The sequence below is a fragment of the Heliangelus exortis genome, chromosome 2, assembly GCF_036169615.1.
Source record: "Heliangelus exortis chromosome 2, bHelExo1.hap1, whole genome shotgun sequence".
NCBI classification, from domain to species: domain Eukaryota; kingdom Metazoa; phylum Chordata; class Aves; order Apodiformes; family Trochilidae; genus Heliangelus; species Heliangelus exortis.
This window is the reverse complement of record NC_092423.1, coordinates 66,781,961-66,797,052: the sequence shown is the minus strand read 5'-3', so window position 1 is coordinate 66,797,052 and position 15,092 is coordinate 66,781,961. Positions and strand designations below refer to the sequence as shown.

The following is a 15,092-nucleotide window of genomic DNA, read 5'->3' as shown; positions in this document are numbered from 1 at the left end:
GTGTATGGATACTGAAATGACGTGAAATTAAAAAATGTCTGTCAAGTGACTGAAGCATTGCTGGGTTCTTGATTGAAATCACACAAGTGACTTCTACTCTCTGAGCCAGACTAAGAAAGTTCTTTTAAAGGAGTATAGCTCCATTTGTATTGGTCCAATTGAAACTCACTGTCTTCTGGTCTTTTACATGTTACCAAATTTGGCTTTGTTTTTATAAGTGAAATTATGAGTAAATTTAATTCCAGATGGTAAGGTCACTTCAGTTTCCTTCTTCCTTCTCCTTTGCAACGCATCATCATTGAATATATACACTGATGAATCTGTATAATTACTAAACTTTTTACTTCTGCATGATGACACAATAATCAGTGTTTTAAAGACAAAAACTTCTTGTTCCTACAGTAGACAAACACAGGTGCTTGATTTATGGGTACAGAAAATTTATTTTCTGGTAGTAGTAACGACTGATCATATTCAATACAGTAAAATAGTGCATTTTATTTTAGTCTGCACTGAAGGAATAAATGTACATGAAATTATGGCATCTTGGATGTCTCAGTGTTTTATGTAAGACTTAGATTTGGGATTTTTCTCCATTTGCTCAGATATGTGCTTTTGAAGAATTGATATAAAAAAGAAGCAACCGTAGGTGATTCTTCATTTTATTCAAGCTTTGACTTCCCTGGCTTTATATATATAGAAATATTGGAGTGTTTCTAGTCCAAGACATGTACTTAGCACTGTTCAATCATTGTAATAGTGAAACCAGTGTATCAGTTTAAAGCTGCATATATTGACATAGCAATCTTGGTGAACAGAATAGAAAGGAATAAATATTAATACACATGAAGGTGTCTTTTTTTTTTTTTTTTTTTTTTTTCTGTCTATGACCCCATCCCCAGCTGTGCCAGAGCCTCTATGGAGAATACCAAAGTGCCGTCCTGTGCCTGTCAGCAAGGGCAGCAGTTTCCTTGCCCACTACCTGTCTTCCAGGGATTCCCCTGAGGCTGTGTTTTCACAGCCTGTGCAAACTGGTGTAGATTCACAGCTGTGCCAAAAGTGACTCAGCCCCGTCCCACCGTCCTACGTGTCTCTTGGTGCTGCCAGTATGCTGATAAGTGGTTACTGATCTGAATTTGACCAGTTTCATGTCCCTCAGTTTCTTCCCATCTCCTGGGTTACTTCTCATCTGGATCCACCTCCCAGCCTGGCTCACTGTGCTGCCATGTGGACGCTTGCCCTGGCACAGGGAAGAAGATGGTGCATATGGCTGGTTTGGCAGCATACAGAGGACGGCAGGTTAGAGAGCTGGGCTATGACTAACTTTATTTACTCTCGTGGTTCTTGCACATATTTTATTGACACATCTGATACAATCTGCTAAAATAGATTTTTGCTTCAGACAGAAATTGTAATATCAACATTTCAGGAATAATTCTGTAGTATGGAAAGGTACTTTTGTGTGCTTGTTGTTACTGTATTTTAATGGCAGTGTCCAGACTTTCTGTTCCTTGCAGTGGTCTGAGTAACCAGTTTTAAGCTGGAGAACGAGGGGAGAAATGAAGCAGAAAAGGAAGAAGAGTTTCATATCCTAAAATACTGCTGATGGGAAAAATAACAATCACACATCTTCAACAATTACACATCTCCTAATATGTCAATACAGTGTATTCTGGTTCTAAGGGAAAAATACTTCTGTGGCCAGAAGGGTGTTTCTGGCTTACTTCTCTTCAGTCAATATAAATTAAAAATTGCTTCCTATGTAGGGTAGTTCAGAACAGAAACCTACCTTAGCCACTCCAGGTTCTCATGTGAGACAGCCTGAGTCTGTCCTTTGACCAGCCAGTGAGCCTAAGATGAGTAACCTCCCTAAACTAATGTTGGCCTCTCTAAATAACCCCTGAATATCAAAACCACTTGCTGCATGAGTTATCTGCCCTGCTGACAGTAAATTAGTTATAGAGTGGGCATCATCTGCTTCTTCCAGCCAATGCAAAAATAATGCTTGTAGGAAGAAAAGGGTTTAATCTTTCAGGTGAGCACTTGCATAAAGATTCTGTTATGTAGAAGTGTAATACCTAGTTTGTCAAAACTCCTATCTTTTGATTATTAAAAGAATTTTAGTCAGGCTAATGGACAGTAGTTTTACTTTCTTTTTGCTTTTTTATTTTGTAATTTTTTTCAGTGCATGAAGCAGATTAACTTGCCAGGTGTTTTCTCAGTCTTCCAGCCAAGTCTCCTTCTGATCAGCAGTACAAAGCTAAAGGCTACTGATAGGATTCTGTCAATCCATTTTGCTGCTAGTTTGCATAATATTTAAATTCAGACTCCTGAATGCATTGTATATGTATGAAACTTGATAGAAACTAGTCTTAATTGTTGTGCATTTGTAGACTACCAGAAGTTCACTCAAACTTCTTAAAGAACATCTAGTGTGCTGAAGGCATCAAACTGCAATTAAAAAAACTTCTGTGGGCATCTGTGAGTTGTTAAGGTTACACGCTGTTTGTGGCATCTTCTGAGTAAGCTGGGAGGCTTAATGTGAAAAAAATTCGATGTGTGTTTTTTTTCCCTCTATATGTGCTTGGTTGACTGTAGGTGCTTGGAGGAGAAAGGGTAAGAAAGGGCACAAGAAGTACCTTTACAGTTCTTTCTCTCTCTACCTTACAGACATATCAGAGTTGGTTCTTGTACAGCTGTTAGTATATTAAAAAAAAGCCTCTTTAGAGTGTAAAACTGCCTGTTTGTCTCCACAAAAGCAGAGAGGCTCAATGGTGTGGCTTATTGGGAGTATTTTATTGGTCTCTCTGAGAGGATGTACATTTGCTGGTGTGGATCTGTCCAGGATTGCCTGGCCAGGGATGGACAGGGGTGTGCAGGAAACAGAAATCTTCAGTTTGCAGCATAGTAGAGAGTGGCCTCTGCATAAAGAGTGAATTTGCCACATCATAAATGCAGCCTGACCCTGTGGTTCCTAATTTGGAAACCTCAGACCAACACCATGAATCCTTAAAAACCCCCACGATAGGCAAAATCCCTGTACAAAGGCAGGTGCTGTGTTCAGGAAAACACAGAAAAATGGTAGTCCTTAAATGAATAAATAATACCCAAGATAAATCAAATGTAATCAGCCTAAATTAAACAGCCCAGGTTTTTTTTTTGTTTTGTTATGTGGTTGCTTTGGGGGTTTTAGGTTCATCTGATTGTAGATTTTAAAGTGATGGGTTTTTTTTGGTTTTTCTTTTACACCATTCAATTACTAAAAAAATGTTCTAAATGCCATTGTGCATTGTAGGTTTTGGAATATAGTTTATATATACTGCTCAATGTAATTTATTTTCCATTAAGACTTTCAAAGTCAGAGAATCAGAAAAAAAGAGATGTTTCCTTAAAGTTATTATTTTCCTATAGGTAATCATACTATTTGAAGTACAGAAATAAAACAAATCTTATTGATGGAATATTTCTGGTTTTGTGATGATTTATCTCTGTGTTTAAGGAACAGAATTTGCATTTTTATAATTTTTATGCTTGTTTTTCATGGTTCAGACTTAGCAGGTAAGTTCCCAACCTAATTATTAACTTTATTCTCTGGTTTTGTTTAGAAAGTAATTGATGTGAAACACACTGGTTATTTTGTGGTTTTGTTCTAGCTGTTCTCCAACATTAAGGATGGTGAAGGCTTACAATTGTTTGAGCAAGGTCATCGCACTGCACACAAGCAAGAGTGTCACACCATGGAGGCAGTGAGGCTGGTGGAGTTCAACCTGAAGCAAGTGCTTACAAAGCTCATGACTCACATCTTTGGTGATGGTAGGTTCTTGCACCTTTTTTCCTGGACTGCTGATGGCTTTAGGCATCTGGACTTGTGGGAAGCATTTTGCTGCATAATAAAAACAGGAGGCTTAGGGGTGATGTTGACAGCTGTTATACTGAAACAGCCATGTGGGATTTTTCTAATGAGAGTTACAGCAATTTCAGAAGTCTTCGTTCATATTCTTTACTATTACATTTTTGTCTTAAGTTTGGTTGGAGCTCCATTCCAGTGTCTTTTAATGTCAGAGAGACTGGCTATTGATTGACCTTTCAGCTGTGACTTGTATTTATGTTATTGTTCTTTAATACTGTCATATCCACATCTTATAAAATTATTGAGCACAGCCCAAGAGGCCACACACACTTCTCTCTTGGTTTTCCTAAATCCTGGTGCACACAACCCTGTGCTGAATCATCAGGGTTTTGTGAAAATGTTTTGGCATGCAGCATATCTGGGTAATACAGTGGGCATGAATATAGGGAAGGACATGTGCCAGACCCAAACAACTACAGGTACTCATCTAGTAGAGGCCATGTGTTGGAGTAAATGTGGTGTACCTCTCTGTGAGAGCCTCTCTGCTTCCTCCTTGTAGGCATCCTGTGTCCCTAGAGGAAAAGGGCATGAAGGAGGTGCATCTGGGGATGCATCAGCACTTGGGTGCTGCTGGGGAGGGTGCAGGGCACTGATTACATCTCCTATCAGTAGCATGAAGATGGACAGGAGAAGGAAAGGGATACATACCCTTCTTTACCATAAGGGCGGCAAAAAAATGGAACAGGTAGCCCAGGGGAGTAGTTGAGGCCTCATCCCTGGAGATATTCAAGGTAAGGTTTGATGAGGCTGTGATCAACCTGATCTAGCTGAGGGTGTCCCTGCTGACTGCTGGCGTGAGGGGGTTGGACTGGATGGCCTTTAGAGGTCCCTTCCAACCCAATTTATTCTATGATTCTATGACATGTGCATGTGCTGCCTTGCTGCATCCACACACACCGAATCTTTTAGCTGAGGGGAGATGGTATTTGCTGAGCTCACACCAAGCTGAAAAACAGTTGGGTTTTGATACTTAGAGTGGAATGAGGAAGGGTAATGAATGTCTCTGTGTATGAATCAAATATCCTCTCTTCAGAAATACCCGCTTTCAGTTCGAGGAGCTGAACTTATAAATGGCCTAAGTCAAAATTGCTATGTTAATGCTATTTCCTGGCAAGGAGGCTGCTCTTCTGAACTGATTCATTTTTCTGTTCAGGAAATGCTGGATCATATCAGAATGCATGGGGTATCTTGGCTACTTTCAAAGCTTTTTTAAGATTTAGAGCGGTAGTTCCAAGAGTGGATTGATAATGGTAGCAAGTCATACACATGACTGCTTTAATATTTTTCTGAAATTCTGAAGCTGAATTTACAGCAAGCAAAACCTTTACTGTTTTTCAGTCTATTCCACATGGACAAAATCTTTTTAGGTTCCTGACTTCAGATTTTCTTTTGGGTGTATTTTACTTGACAGTGGCCTTTTGAAACATACAAAATTGGGATCAAAGTGACTAATAGTAGGAATGATATTTTTAGATCAACCTCAGATGAGGAGTTGTTTCAAGTAAGAAGTTTCTAGGAGTTATTAGTGATGTCTGAGACTGCAGTGGCATCTTTCTAAAACTGTTGACAGATGCTTCACTTTAAGCTTCAGGATGCTGGCTGTCAGTAGTTCTTCTACAGTCCACACAGAAGCTAGAAAGACATTAATATTTTTTAATGATTCTAAAACTACAGACTAGAAGTAGATACCATCTTCTTACTGTAAGGATTTTCTATTTCTATGCCCCCAATACTTTTCCTGAACTACATAGAAAAGATATAGTTAGTGATTTAACTGTAAGTGTCTTTACTTTTTTTTCCCGTTCATGGACATAATAATCTCTGTCCTTGTCACCATATTGATGGTAGGCTCTAGACATATGAAATGGGTGCAGTGCAAGTGACCTGGGGAACACATCATTAAATTTGTGTTTTGACGGCTCTCACCGTTTAATTTTAATTTTAATTTTACTTTTATTCATCACTTTGCACAATACTTTTGATTACCATTTTATCTCAGCTCCTGTAGATTTTAATTTAAAAATCAAAGTGTATTTTACTGTATTTATTGCTCTTTGAAAAATTCTTTATTTTTCCTTTGTGTGGATAGTCCATAAGGCCCCATGTTCTGTGAAAAGAAAAAAAAAATAATTCATTTTATGCTCTGCATCAGTTGTATTCTCTACAGCCTGTGCTGTCAGCTGAATATTGCAGTCAAGTTGCACATCTTTTCTAGCAGGATAGCATGATCATAGATGCTGTAAGCTACTGAAATGTTGTATTGTGATAAGGCCAGCTGTTATTTAACAGCTGATTGATTGTTTTGCAAGCTAAGTCTACCATGAACACACAGACATGCAATTTAGTTTTGCATAAACTAGGTTAGGCCTAAAGCTCTCTATCTCTTGGATAGCTGAGTTTCTGCAAGGCTTCTGTATGAATTTAACAGCTCGGGGTTCTGCCTGGAGAAGAGAAGGCTCCAGGGAGACCTCAATAGCAGCCTTCCAGTATCTGAAGGGGGGCCAACAGGAAAGATGGGAAGGAACTTTTTAAAAAGGTATGTAGTGATAGGATGAGAAGTAATGGTTTTAAGCTGGAAGAGGGTAGATTTAGTTAGATATCAGGAAAAAATTCTTCACTGTGCGAGTGGTGAGACACTGGCACAGGTTGCCCAAGGAAGCTGTGGCTGTTGCCTACCTGGAAGTGTTCAAGGCCAGGCTGGATGGGGCCTTGAGCAACCTGAGCTGGTGGGAGGTGTCCCTGCCCATGCAGGGGGGTTGGAACTAGATAGATGATCTTTAAGGTCCCTTCCAACCCAAACCATTCTATGATTCTGTGATAGATTGAGGACCTCTGCAGGAAGGTCAGATCTCTGACCTTTCTCTTTTTTTATTTGTGTTTTTTATTGTCTCATGTCAGATACATTTTGTACTAGATTACGTTACATACAGTTTTAATTTAGCTGGCTCACCTCACACTATCTCGATACTTTAGGGTAGACTGCACATATCAATAAACAATATAAAAAAAGTTGATTAGTGATCACTATGTTGTCATGAAGAAGGTCAAAGGCTTCATAAAACTCTGCACCTACATTTATTCCCAGGTTTGTCTTTTTACTTCTTCCTGGCTTTGCCAACAGGCAAAAGAATTATGGATATTAGATCAGGGGAAAGATCTGAAGCATTCAATTAGCTGTCTTTAATACTTGATAATGTAGGATAGTTCTTTCTATGACATTTTCTAGTGGCACGCCATGTCTGATTTTGCATTCTACAAGTGATGGCCTTTCAGTTTATTTCATGAGATTTTGCTATTAGGAAGCTGTTTCAAATATTACACATAGCAATCACCTTCCTTACTTTTCTTCTATTACCTCCAGATATGGTGCACACTTAAAATCCACTTATTTAATTTACACCTCCATCTCCACACACAGATCTGTCAGCACAAGAAGTCTGTTCTGTCTCATTTTAGTTACCTTCTAATGAGTTTTTCCAAGGTTAGATGTGTTAACTTGATTTTAGTAAGTTAGCCAGTCTTTTCCAGCTCTTTCTCTAAACTTTCTGTATTTTACCAAAACTCTTCTGGATCCTGAGAGATTCAGAAGTAATCATATGATTGCAAATAGAAAAGAACGACTGTGTGCTGGTTCTGTGTTTCTTTGCTTTGCATTAAATGGCTCCAAAATTTACTGCTATCTCATACTTATCTACCCAATTCCTAGGGTAAGACAAGATGGGAGGATGAATAGTATCATGCTTTGACTGATGGTTCTGCTGCTGCTGGTTCTCACTGAACATTCACCAAATGTCTTTTAAATCAAACACGTTGTTCTCCTGCTGTTTCCCTTCCTAATTTGTATTGGTGTCTCTTTTGACCGCATGAAGATCTATGATTGCAAGGAGTTTAAAAAAAAAAAAAATAAAAATCACCTATCGAGGACATAAAGGTCTGGCCAATAATGATGTGAGCTAACATAGGTTTATGTGCAGCCAGCTCCTGTCTGCTGCATGTGAGATGAATTAACTGAAGCAATGAGGTACATAGTACTTAAAAATGAACACTCTTCTCAAGTGGCCATGGCTTGTTATGTTCTGTGCTCCTCAGCACTGTCTCCCTGCCCTGCACCCCTCTCTTTTTTTATCCCTTCTCTAAAAATAATGCTCACAGCAACAAAGAGAATTTCTGGACAGTGAATACCATCTGGGGCTCTGGCTTTGTTGCTTCTGTGCTGTAGTGCAGAAATAGGCTGCTTTAATATATTGGGTGGTTTGGTTTGGGTTTTTTTTTTCTTTTTTAGTGCCTTTGGTCAAGCCTTTTTCATTATGAGACTAAATTAGGCTTGTATTGACAGATACTTGTTAAGCTTAGTATGTGATAACACTATCACTTTTGAGTGCAGGCTATGACTAATTCCTTACCTGGATTCAGTACTCAGGAATAACAATAACTATTCCCTTTTTCCTTTCTCATTGTAAGTTGCTAATGGACATGTGACAACTGGAAGGACTCCTGTGAACTGTGAGGCTGTGAAATGAGCAGGTGTCCCCTGCTAATACAAATCATCCCTTTGAACCAAGGAAATTACTGAGTTTGTATCTGGTGATCAGGCTTCAGTTAGATTCAGCATTGTGGTTTTTTGAGTGCCTCCATTTTTTAAAACCAGTATACATTTCCTAAAATCTCTGGAAAAGATTTTTTTTTCCCCCCAGCATTTTATAGGCTCTATATGAAGAAATAAAAAAAGTTTCATCAGGTAAAAATGTATAGTACTACAGAAAGCCTCATCTTCATAATCCTTTTAAGTCTTCAGTTGTTTAATTTGATGGGTGTGAGCAATGTCCCTTATTCCATGGGAATATATTGGGTGAAAGAACAATATGTTGTATCTTACTAATGAATGTACCCATTTATTCTCTGAGTCTGTAGAAATGCAGTTAGAAGGTTTAATCTTAACAAAGCCTGAGCACCCTCTGCTTTTCAGCAAAGTCCTCCAGAGACAAAAGACTGAAATAGCACATGAATGTTAACTAGAGAGGTATTCCCTGTTGTCCTGGCTATTGTATTAATAACATTATTGTGGTATATGATGTTATCTATTAATTTAGAGAACAGAATGAAGGTGGGAGTTGTTTCTTCATTGTGAATCTTTTCTTTTATTCAGATTTTTTTTGTTTGCTTATATCTGCTTAAAACAAATGCCTTTTAAGTACTAATATACAATAAAATTAAAACCTAAAAGAGTTTAAAATTTTTTTCCTTTAAAATTTTATTTTAATTAAGAACAAAAAGCAGAAAACTACTTTTTCCCAAAGCTTCATTTTGAAGTGCTCAGAAGATTAGAAAGAAATCATTATCTGAATATGATGCTGAATATGAAACTACTTGAATATTCAATGTCATTCTTGCAGCAGTTGCAAATTTTGATAGCTAAATGAAGGTATTTTATTTGTGCATGACTTTACAGAGTTGTACATTCCCCAGACTAAAAATGCATTTCTACCAAGATTGGGAAACCCATAGAATCTTAGAATGGTTTCTCACCACACTCACAATGAAGAATTTCCTCCTAAATTAAAAATAAAAATAATGGTTTCTGACCACCATACTGTTGTACACACATGACTTTTTTAATGTATGTAATATTTTTATTGCTATGCAGAAAAATAAGCAATAAGGGGATAGACCAATTATGAATAGTATAATTGCTACAATATTTGTTTTTCTAAGTTCTGTGTATAAAGTTATTAAAACTCTTTTTTAGCATTCATGTAACTTCCTGAGGTTGTTTTTTAGTTTTTAAGAGAGGAAAGAGAATACAGAAGTACCAATGTGGTTTTTTTTTTAAAAATCTGCTTCTCCATTTGAAAGTTTACAGTATCACAAAAAGTTCCCTGTAACTTTTCTGTATTTTATGTTTTTGCCATGCATGAATGTTTCTTTTCTTACTGTCTTAGTTTCTGTAGCTACATTCAGTGTTTGAAAAGTAATAAAACCTACTCCTTAAGGCTACAGAAAATGTTGTAATTTGAAAAATTCTCTGTATAAATCATGCAATTTCATGTTTTAAGTCACTTTTGTGAAACAAAACAAAGAAAACCCCAAAAATCAAACTAGGGGTGTTAACAGTTGCCGTCACCTGAACAACCTTGGCTGGGCCCCTGGTTTTCAAAACTGAACCTGCCTGGTTGTTGATAATCCTAATGCTGATTAGCATTTGATTTAACTGAAGGGAAAGATGAGTTTGGGATTAAGTCATTAGCTCACAGAATTCACATTTCAGCTTTCCCTGGAGTTTTTACAGTTCATATTTCTGAGACTTTTTTTTCCCTGACACCTAATGGCTGTATAAAAAATTCTTCAGTAAAACAAAGCTTGTTTACAAGTACTGAAACACAGCAAATAAATCAGGACCTTGACAACACCCCTTCTTTGCCAGCACTGTAGTCCTTGTTTTTTTCTGGCTCTGCAGCTCTGAGATGCCAGGGCTTTCCTTGCTCAGCACAGTGGTACTTGCAGAGGTGCTGAGCTGCACATCCACGTCTTGTCTCATGGGTCCAGAGTATTCCATCTGTGTTGATATATTGCATACCTTAATAATGTACTCTGTGTATATATATTTGTGTGTATTAATATATATTTTTAACTTACCTATTTGAGCATGTAGAGAAAGAATTGCTGTGTATTTTAAATAGGTTCTCGTGAAAAAAATTATTTGCCTAGCTGATCCATAAAATACTAAGTGACAATTAAAAGCTGTTTTTCCTTTGAGGAGGAGCCAGTCATTTCCTGATGCAAAGAATAGCAAAATTACTGACTTTCCCATGATCTTGGCTCACTTTTGTTTGGTATCAGGTGGTTGCTAGAGTTTGACAAGTGATTGATTTGGTTTCAAAGGGTGCTTGAATTGCACAAAGTGTTTTTCATACTAGAAAAGACATGGTCATTTTTCCCCACAAGTTTCAAGATTTATTGCCTTGCACAGGTGTTGTAAATTAGTTTGTTTGCTATTTATTTTCTCTGGATTGCTGTAATTGATGTCATTAGTTGAAGGGTAAGTTTTACAGATGGTTGGAGGGATGGCCTTTTAAGCATACACCCTTCATATTTTATTTTTTAACACTGCTACAGGGCTGCAAGTCAGATGGGTGGACTGCTACTTCCCGTTTACTCACCCTTCCTTTGAGATGGAGATCAACTTCCAAGGAGAATGGATGGAGGTCCTGGGCTGCGGGGTCATGGAGCAGCAGCTAGTTAACTCAGGTACTGAAACTCCTTTACTTCATTGGCATCTCTTTTAGCAAACACTTCCAAGGCAATCAGCATCACAACCTGAAATGCCTCCTTCTCCCCTGGTGAATTCAGGCATCTCTGTTCAGCAGCCACCACAAATAGTCCTTAGGTGGAAAGCAGCCCTTGCATGCTCTGATATGAAGGTAGCAATTGAGTGAGTGATCTGCAGCCTGCAAAGGGAAAGATTGCCTTTTATTTTGTTCAGTGAGACAGACAGATATCAGCCTTAAAAGCAAAATCTGGGTGTGCCTTTTTTTCTCTTTTGAGAGATATCAAGTGGATTCGTAGTTATGATTTAGAAACATAGTAAATAGCATCATCTCATATTTGGAATATCTATAGAAAGAGGAATGTGATATATTTCATACTGCTGTTTGGTCACTGGGTAAATGGTAGGTTGGTTTTTGGTATTGGTTTGTTCCTTTTCTCCTCAGGTTGGTTATTTATGATACTGTAAACTGATTAAGAGCGACCTCATTTGTACTAATTGAAATTATTACAGAGCAATGTTATCTGATGGTTTTGCTTTCTAAAACTTACATGTAAGTAACAAAAGAAAGAGAGGAGAAATTGGTGGGGTTTTAAATTTTTATATAGTGAATTTTACATTCTGGGGTTTTTTATTAGCTGGGAATAGGCAATTTTTTGTAAGCACAGTGAAGACTTCATGCACTCAAACCTGTCATTCAGTGTCTCCCAGTACTGTCTTTGCTTGATATTAACTATTAAAATATGTATTTCTGAAATGTAATACTTGCTGGTAAGCATCACTTTTCCTTCTGTAAGACAATATTTTCCTAAGAGAAATAACGAGCGCTTTTTACCTTTACAATCCTGAGTCCTTCTGTGAAGACTGGTTTGTGGGGCAATTGCAAACAGTCATTTGAATCTGAAGTTGGATATGACTGCTTATTATAATTTCTATAGTTGGAATGCTTCAGAACAGGTTTTTTTTTTTTTTCCTTAATTTTTGTTTTGTTGAAAATATATAAATTCATATAGTAATATATAGGAAACAAACAAACAAACAAAATGCAGACCAGAAGAAGCTTTGTGGAAGGATGGGAAGCTAAGGTCCATGCTGCAAGGGGGCTAGGGCATTTGCCCTAAGTAGATGTTGCTTTATGTTGGCAGAAATTTCTTTTGGACTGGCAGGTCTTATAAAGATGACTACCAGCCCAAAGTAACCTCAGTATAACACCTTGGAGGGTACTCTCCTCATGCAGCACATCTGATGGTATTGGTAGATCATTTTAACATTTTTTTTAATTTTGAGGAAAGAATTTTCATGGAGCTTTAATGCTTCTTGCAGTCTGTGTTAAATTTGTTGTTATTTTCTGAAAGACAATATCCTATTAACTTTTTTCTGATGCCTTCCTTGTTTTGGAAAGAGCCTTTCTTTTCAACCACTTTTAAGTAGAATGTGATACACATATTTACTGCATGTCATCAGAAATGCATTGGTAATAGAGAAGAATTGTCAAATACATTCAAATGTGTTGGTAGTACTCTTCATCATCTGCTGTCTTACTCTGCTCTTTTTATTTCTGATGTCTGTGAAGAGCCTCTTTTTTTTTTTTCTTTTTTTTTTTTTTTCTTTTTTTTATGTTCCTTAACTAGCTAGATTTCCATTTTCTGACATAGATGTCGCAGCACCTGTGTGGTAAAGAACCCAGATATGAGAGGCAACAGAAGAAAACAGTATTTTTGGTGCAACTTTATTGTTTATGGACTTCCATAGTGCTTTATTTCACCCTTGAAATTTCACCTTTGTAAAATGTTAAACCAGATCAGGACTTAATAAGGGAGGCACAGGCTGTCTCATTTTTAGTCATTCACTGGGTAGTGGGGCTGATCTAGTCTTCTGCACCATTCACATTTTCTGTGTGAAGAGTAAGCAAGGCTTCTGTTGTCTTGGTGTGTGGATAAACAAAATTTTATAACGCCTGTAATTACCATTTATATTGAATTCAATCCAGCTATTGAGTAATTTTGAGTTGTTTGCATTCAGTAAAGTCCCTTACTGTAAACAAAGTTTAGAATATGGTGTTAATATTTTCTAACACTGATAGTTGCTGGTTTTAGAAGAAAAGAATATACCCTAGGACAGTGTTTTATTTTATGTAATTATTGAAAACCTACGCACCACTACAAAGATGCACTGAATTGCAAGGAATGATATTACATGTTCCCTTAAGGCTGGTGGTACTGAACTAGAGCAATTATTTGGTATAATGTGAACATAGAAAAAACACTATTATAATCAGTGTTCAATAGGAAGTATAAAATCTAAAATATTGTAATGTTCAGCTTTCCATTTTTCGGTGTGCTTTGTTTTTCATCTTAAACTGTACCTGAATACATAACTTTAATAGGGATGTTGCATATGAATTTGATATAAAGGTATTTTTATTCAGGGTAACACTTGGAAAAATATAGAAACTTTACAGTATATTAGCAAGTAGTCTTATTTTTAGGTTTATGATAACTATACAAGGAAGCTTTTTGATCCAGTAGAATTAATATCAATTAACAACACACAAAGTATTTATTTCTGTACTTCAAGTGTTTATTATCCAATATTTGCAAAGCTGGTTTTCATTGGAAGGTGCAATTGGAAGTTCCTAGGTCTGTATGAAGTTACATGGTTGAAACCTTTGAATACAGGATGCTCCTTACTCAGAGGCTGTAATCACATGGTGTTGCTTAGTACCTGTGAAATTGGAAGCAGTTAGGGTGTGATCCTTTGCTGATTGAAATCAATGGCAATGTTCTTGGTGTTCAGTGTTGTAGGATATGTTAGCTGTGGATGGAAGCAAGAAAATTGGACTGGAGTTTACCCCAAAACCAAGAGACTATAAACACAAATAATTGAAAAACAAAAGAAAGGACAAACACACACTCCAAACCCACAAACAAAATCAAACAGAAAGCTATAAAAGACTTCTCATGATGTTTCTGAACTCCTGAGGTATGAAAAAAATAACCTAGGGGTGTCACACAGATCCAACCAAAGTCCAGGACATACCTGTATCCCTGTACCATGATGACACCCAAAGCAGGTGCTGAAAGATGAGTAAACAGACGTGCTCATGCCCATCCTTTGCTGATACACTCCTGCAACAGTCTTCTTCCTGCACTGAGAATGGAGCATTTGTTTTCAGTTGTCATTGTGGATTTTTTTTCCATTAATTTGTTGAAGTGTTTTTTGAGTTCTAGTAAATCTTTACTTGTAGCCAGAAACTGCATTGAGGAAGAGCTTCCTTTTTTTGTTTTGACCAACAGCTTAAGAGTTACAGCTAGAGCTCCTTTCTCTCATGTGAGAAGAGGCAGTAAGTAGCTGTCTCTTTTTCTGTGTTTAAGCCACTCAGGATTTCTTTAGATCTCAGCTGTAACTCTTGTCACTGATTTCTTTCCAGGTCAGAGAGGGTCCTGGCCATGCAGTCTCTTCCTGTGTGGGAGCTTATCCATGTGCTCTGAAAGCCATCATTCCTGCCTTCATTTTCTGCAGCTCTCTGCTGTAGGAAGTCAGTGTGTAATACTCAAGCTATGGGCATATGGTGGTTTTGTACATCATACATACACCATACAGTAAAGACTGCCTTTGCTTTTCTTTTTCTGATAATTCTTAATATTCATTTTGTTGCGTTGACCTTAAATGAGCCTAGAGTTGCAAAATGAAGAGAGGTTTTGGTACAATGACTGCTGAAGATGATTGCTTTTGATCACTGGCTGATTGTTTGAAACATCCTGGCACTCAGCCACCCATTCAGCTCTGGGTGGGAGCTCAGGTTGAGGGCTTGAGAGCTTGTTTCCTGAGATTATGAATCATGAAGACAGCTGTATTGAGGCTACCAGTGAGAGGAGTTGGTAAGACTCCTCCTATATGTAGATTTTTCAAATTTCC

General features: G+C 37.4%; 1 protein-coding gene across 5 annotated transcripts in view; it reads left to right on the top strand.

The window, feature by feature from the left end:
- Positions 1-15,092, top strand: part of FARS2 (phenylalanyl-tRNA synthetase 2, mitochondrial) — a 232,609-nt gene that overhangs the window by 61,758 nt on the left and 155,759 nt on the right. For all 5 annotated transcript variants that reach the window (XM_071736505.1, XM_071736504.1, XM_071736506.1 and 2 more), the window contains 2 exons: positions 3,654-3,813; positions 11,024-11,155. In XM_071736505.1, coding sequence (XP_071592606.1) covers positions 3,654-3,813; positions 11,024-11,155 — 292 coding nt within the window. The remainder of the gene's footprint in view (positions 1-3,653; positions 3,814-11,023; positions 11,156-15,092) is intronic.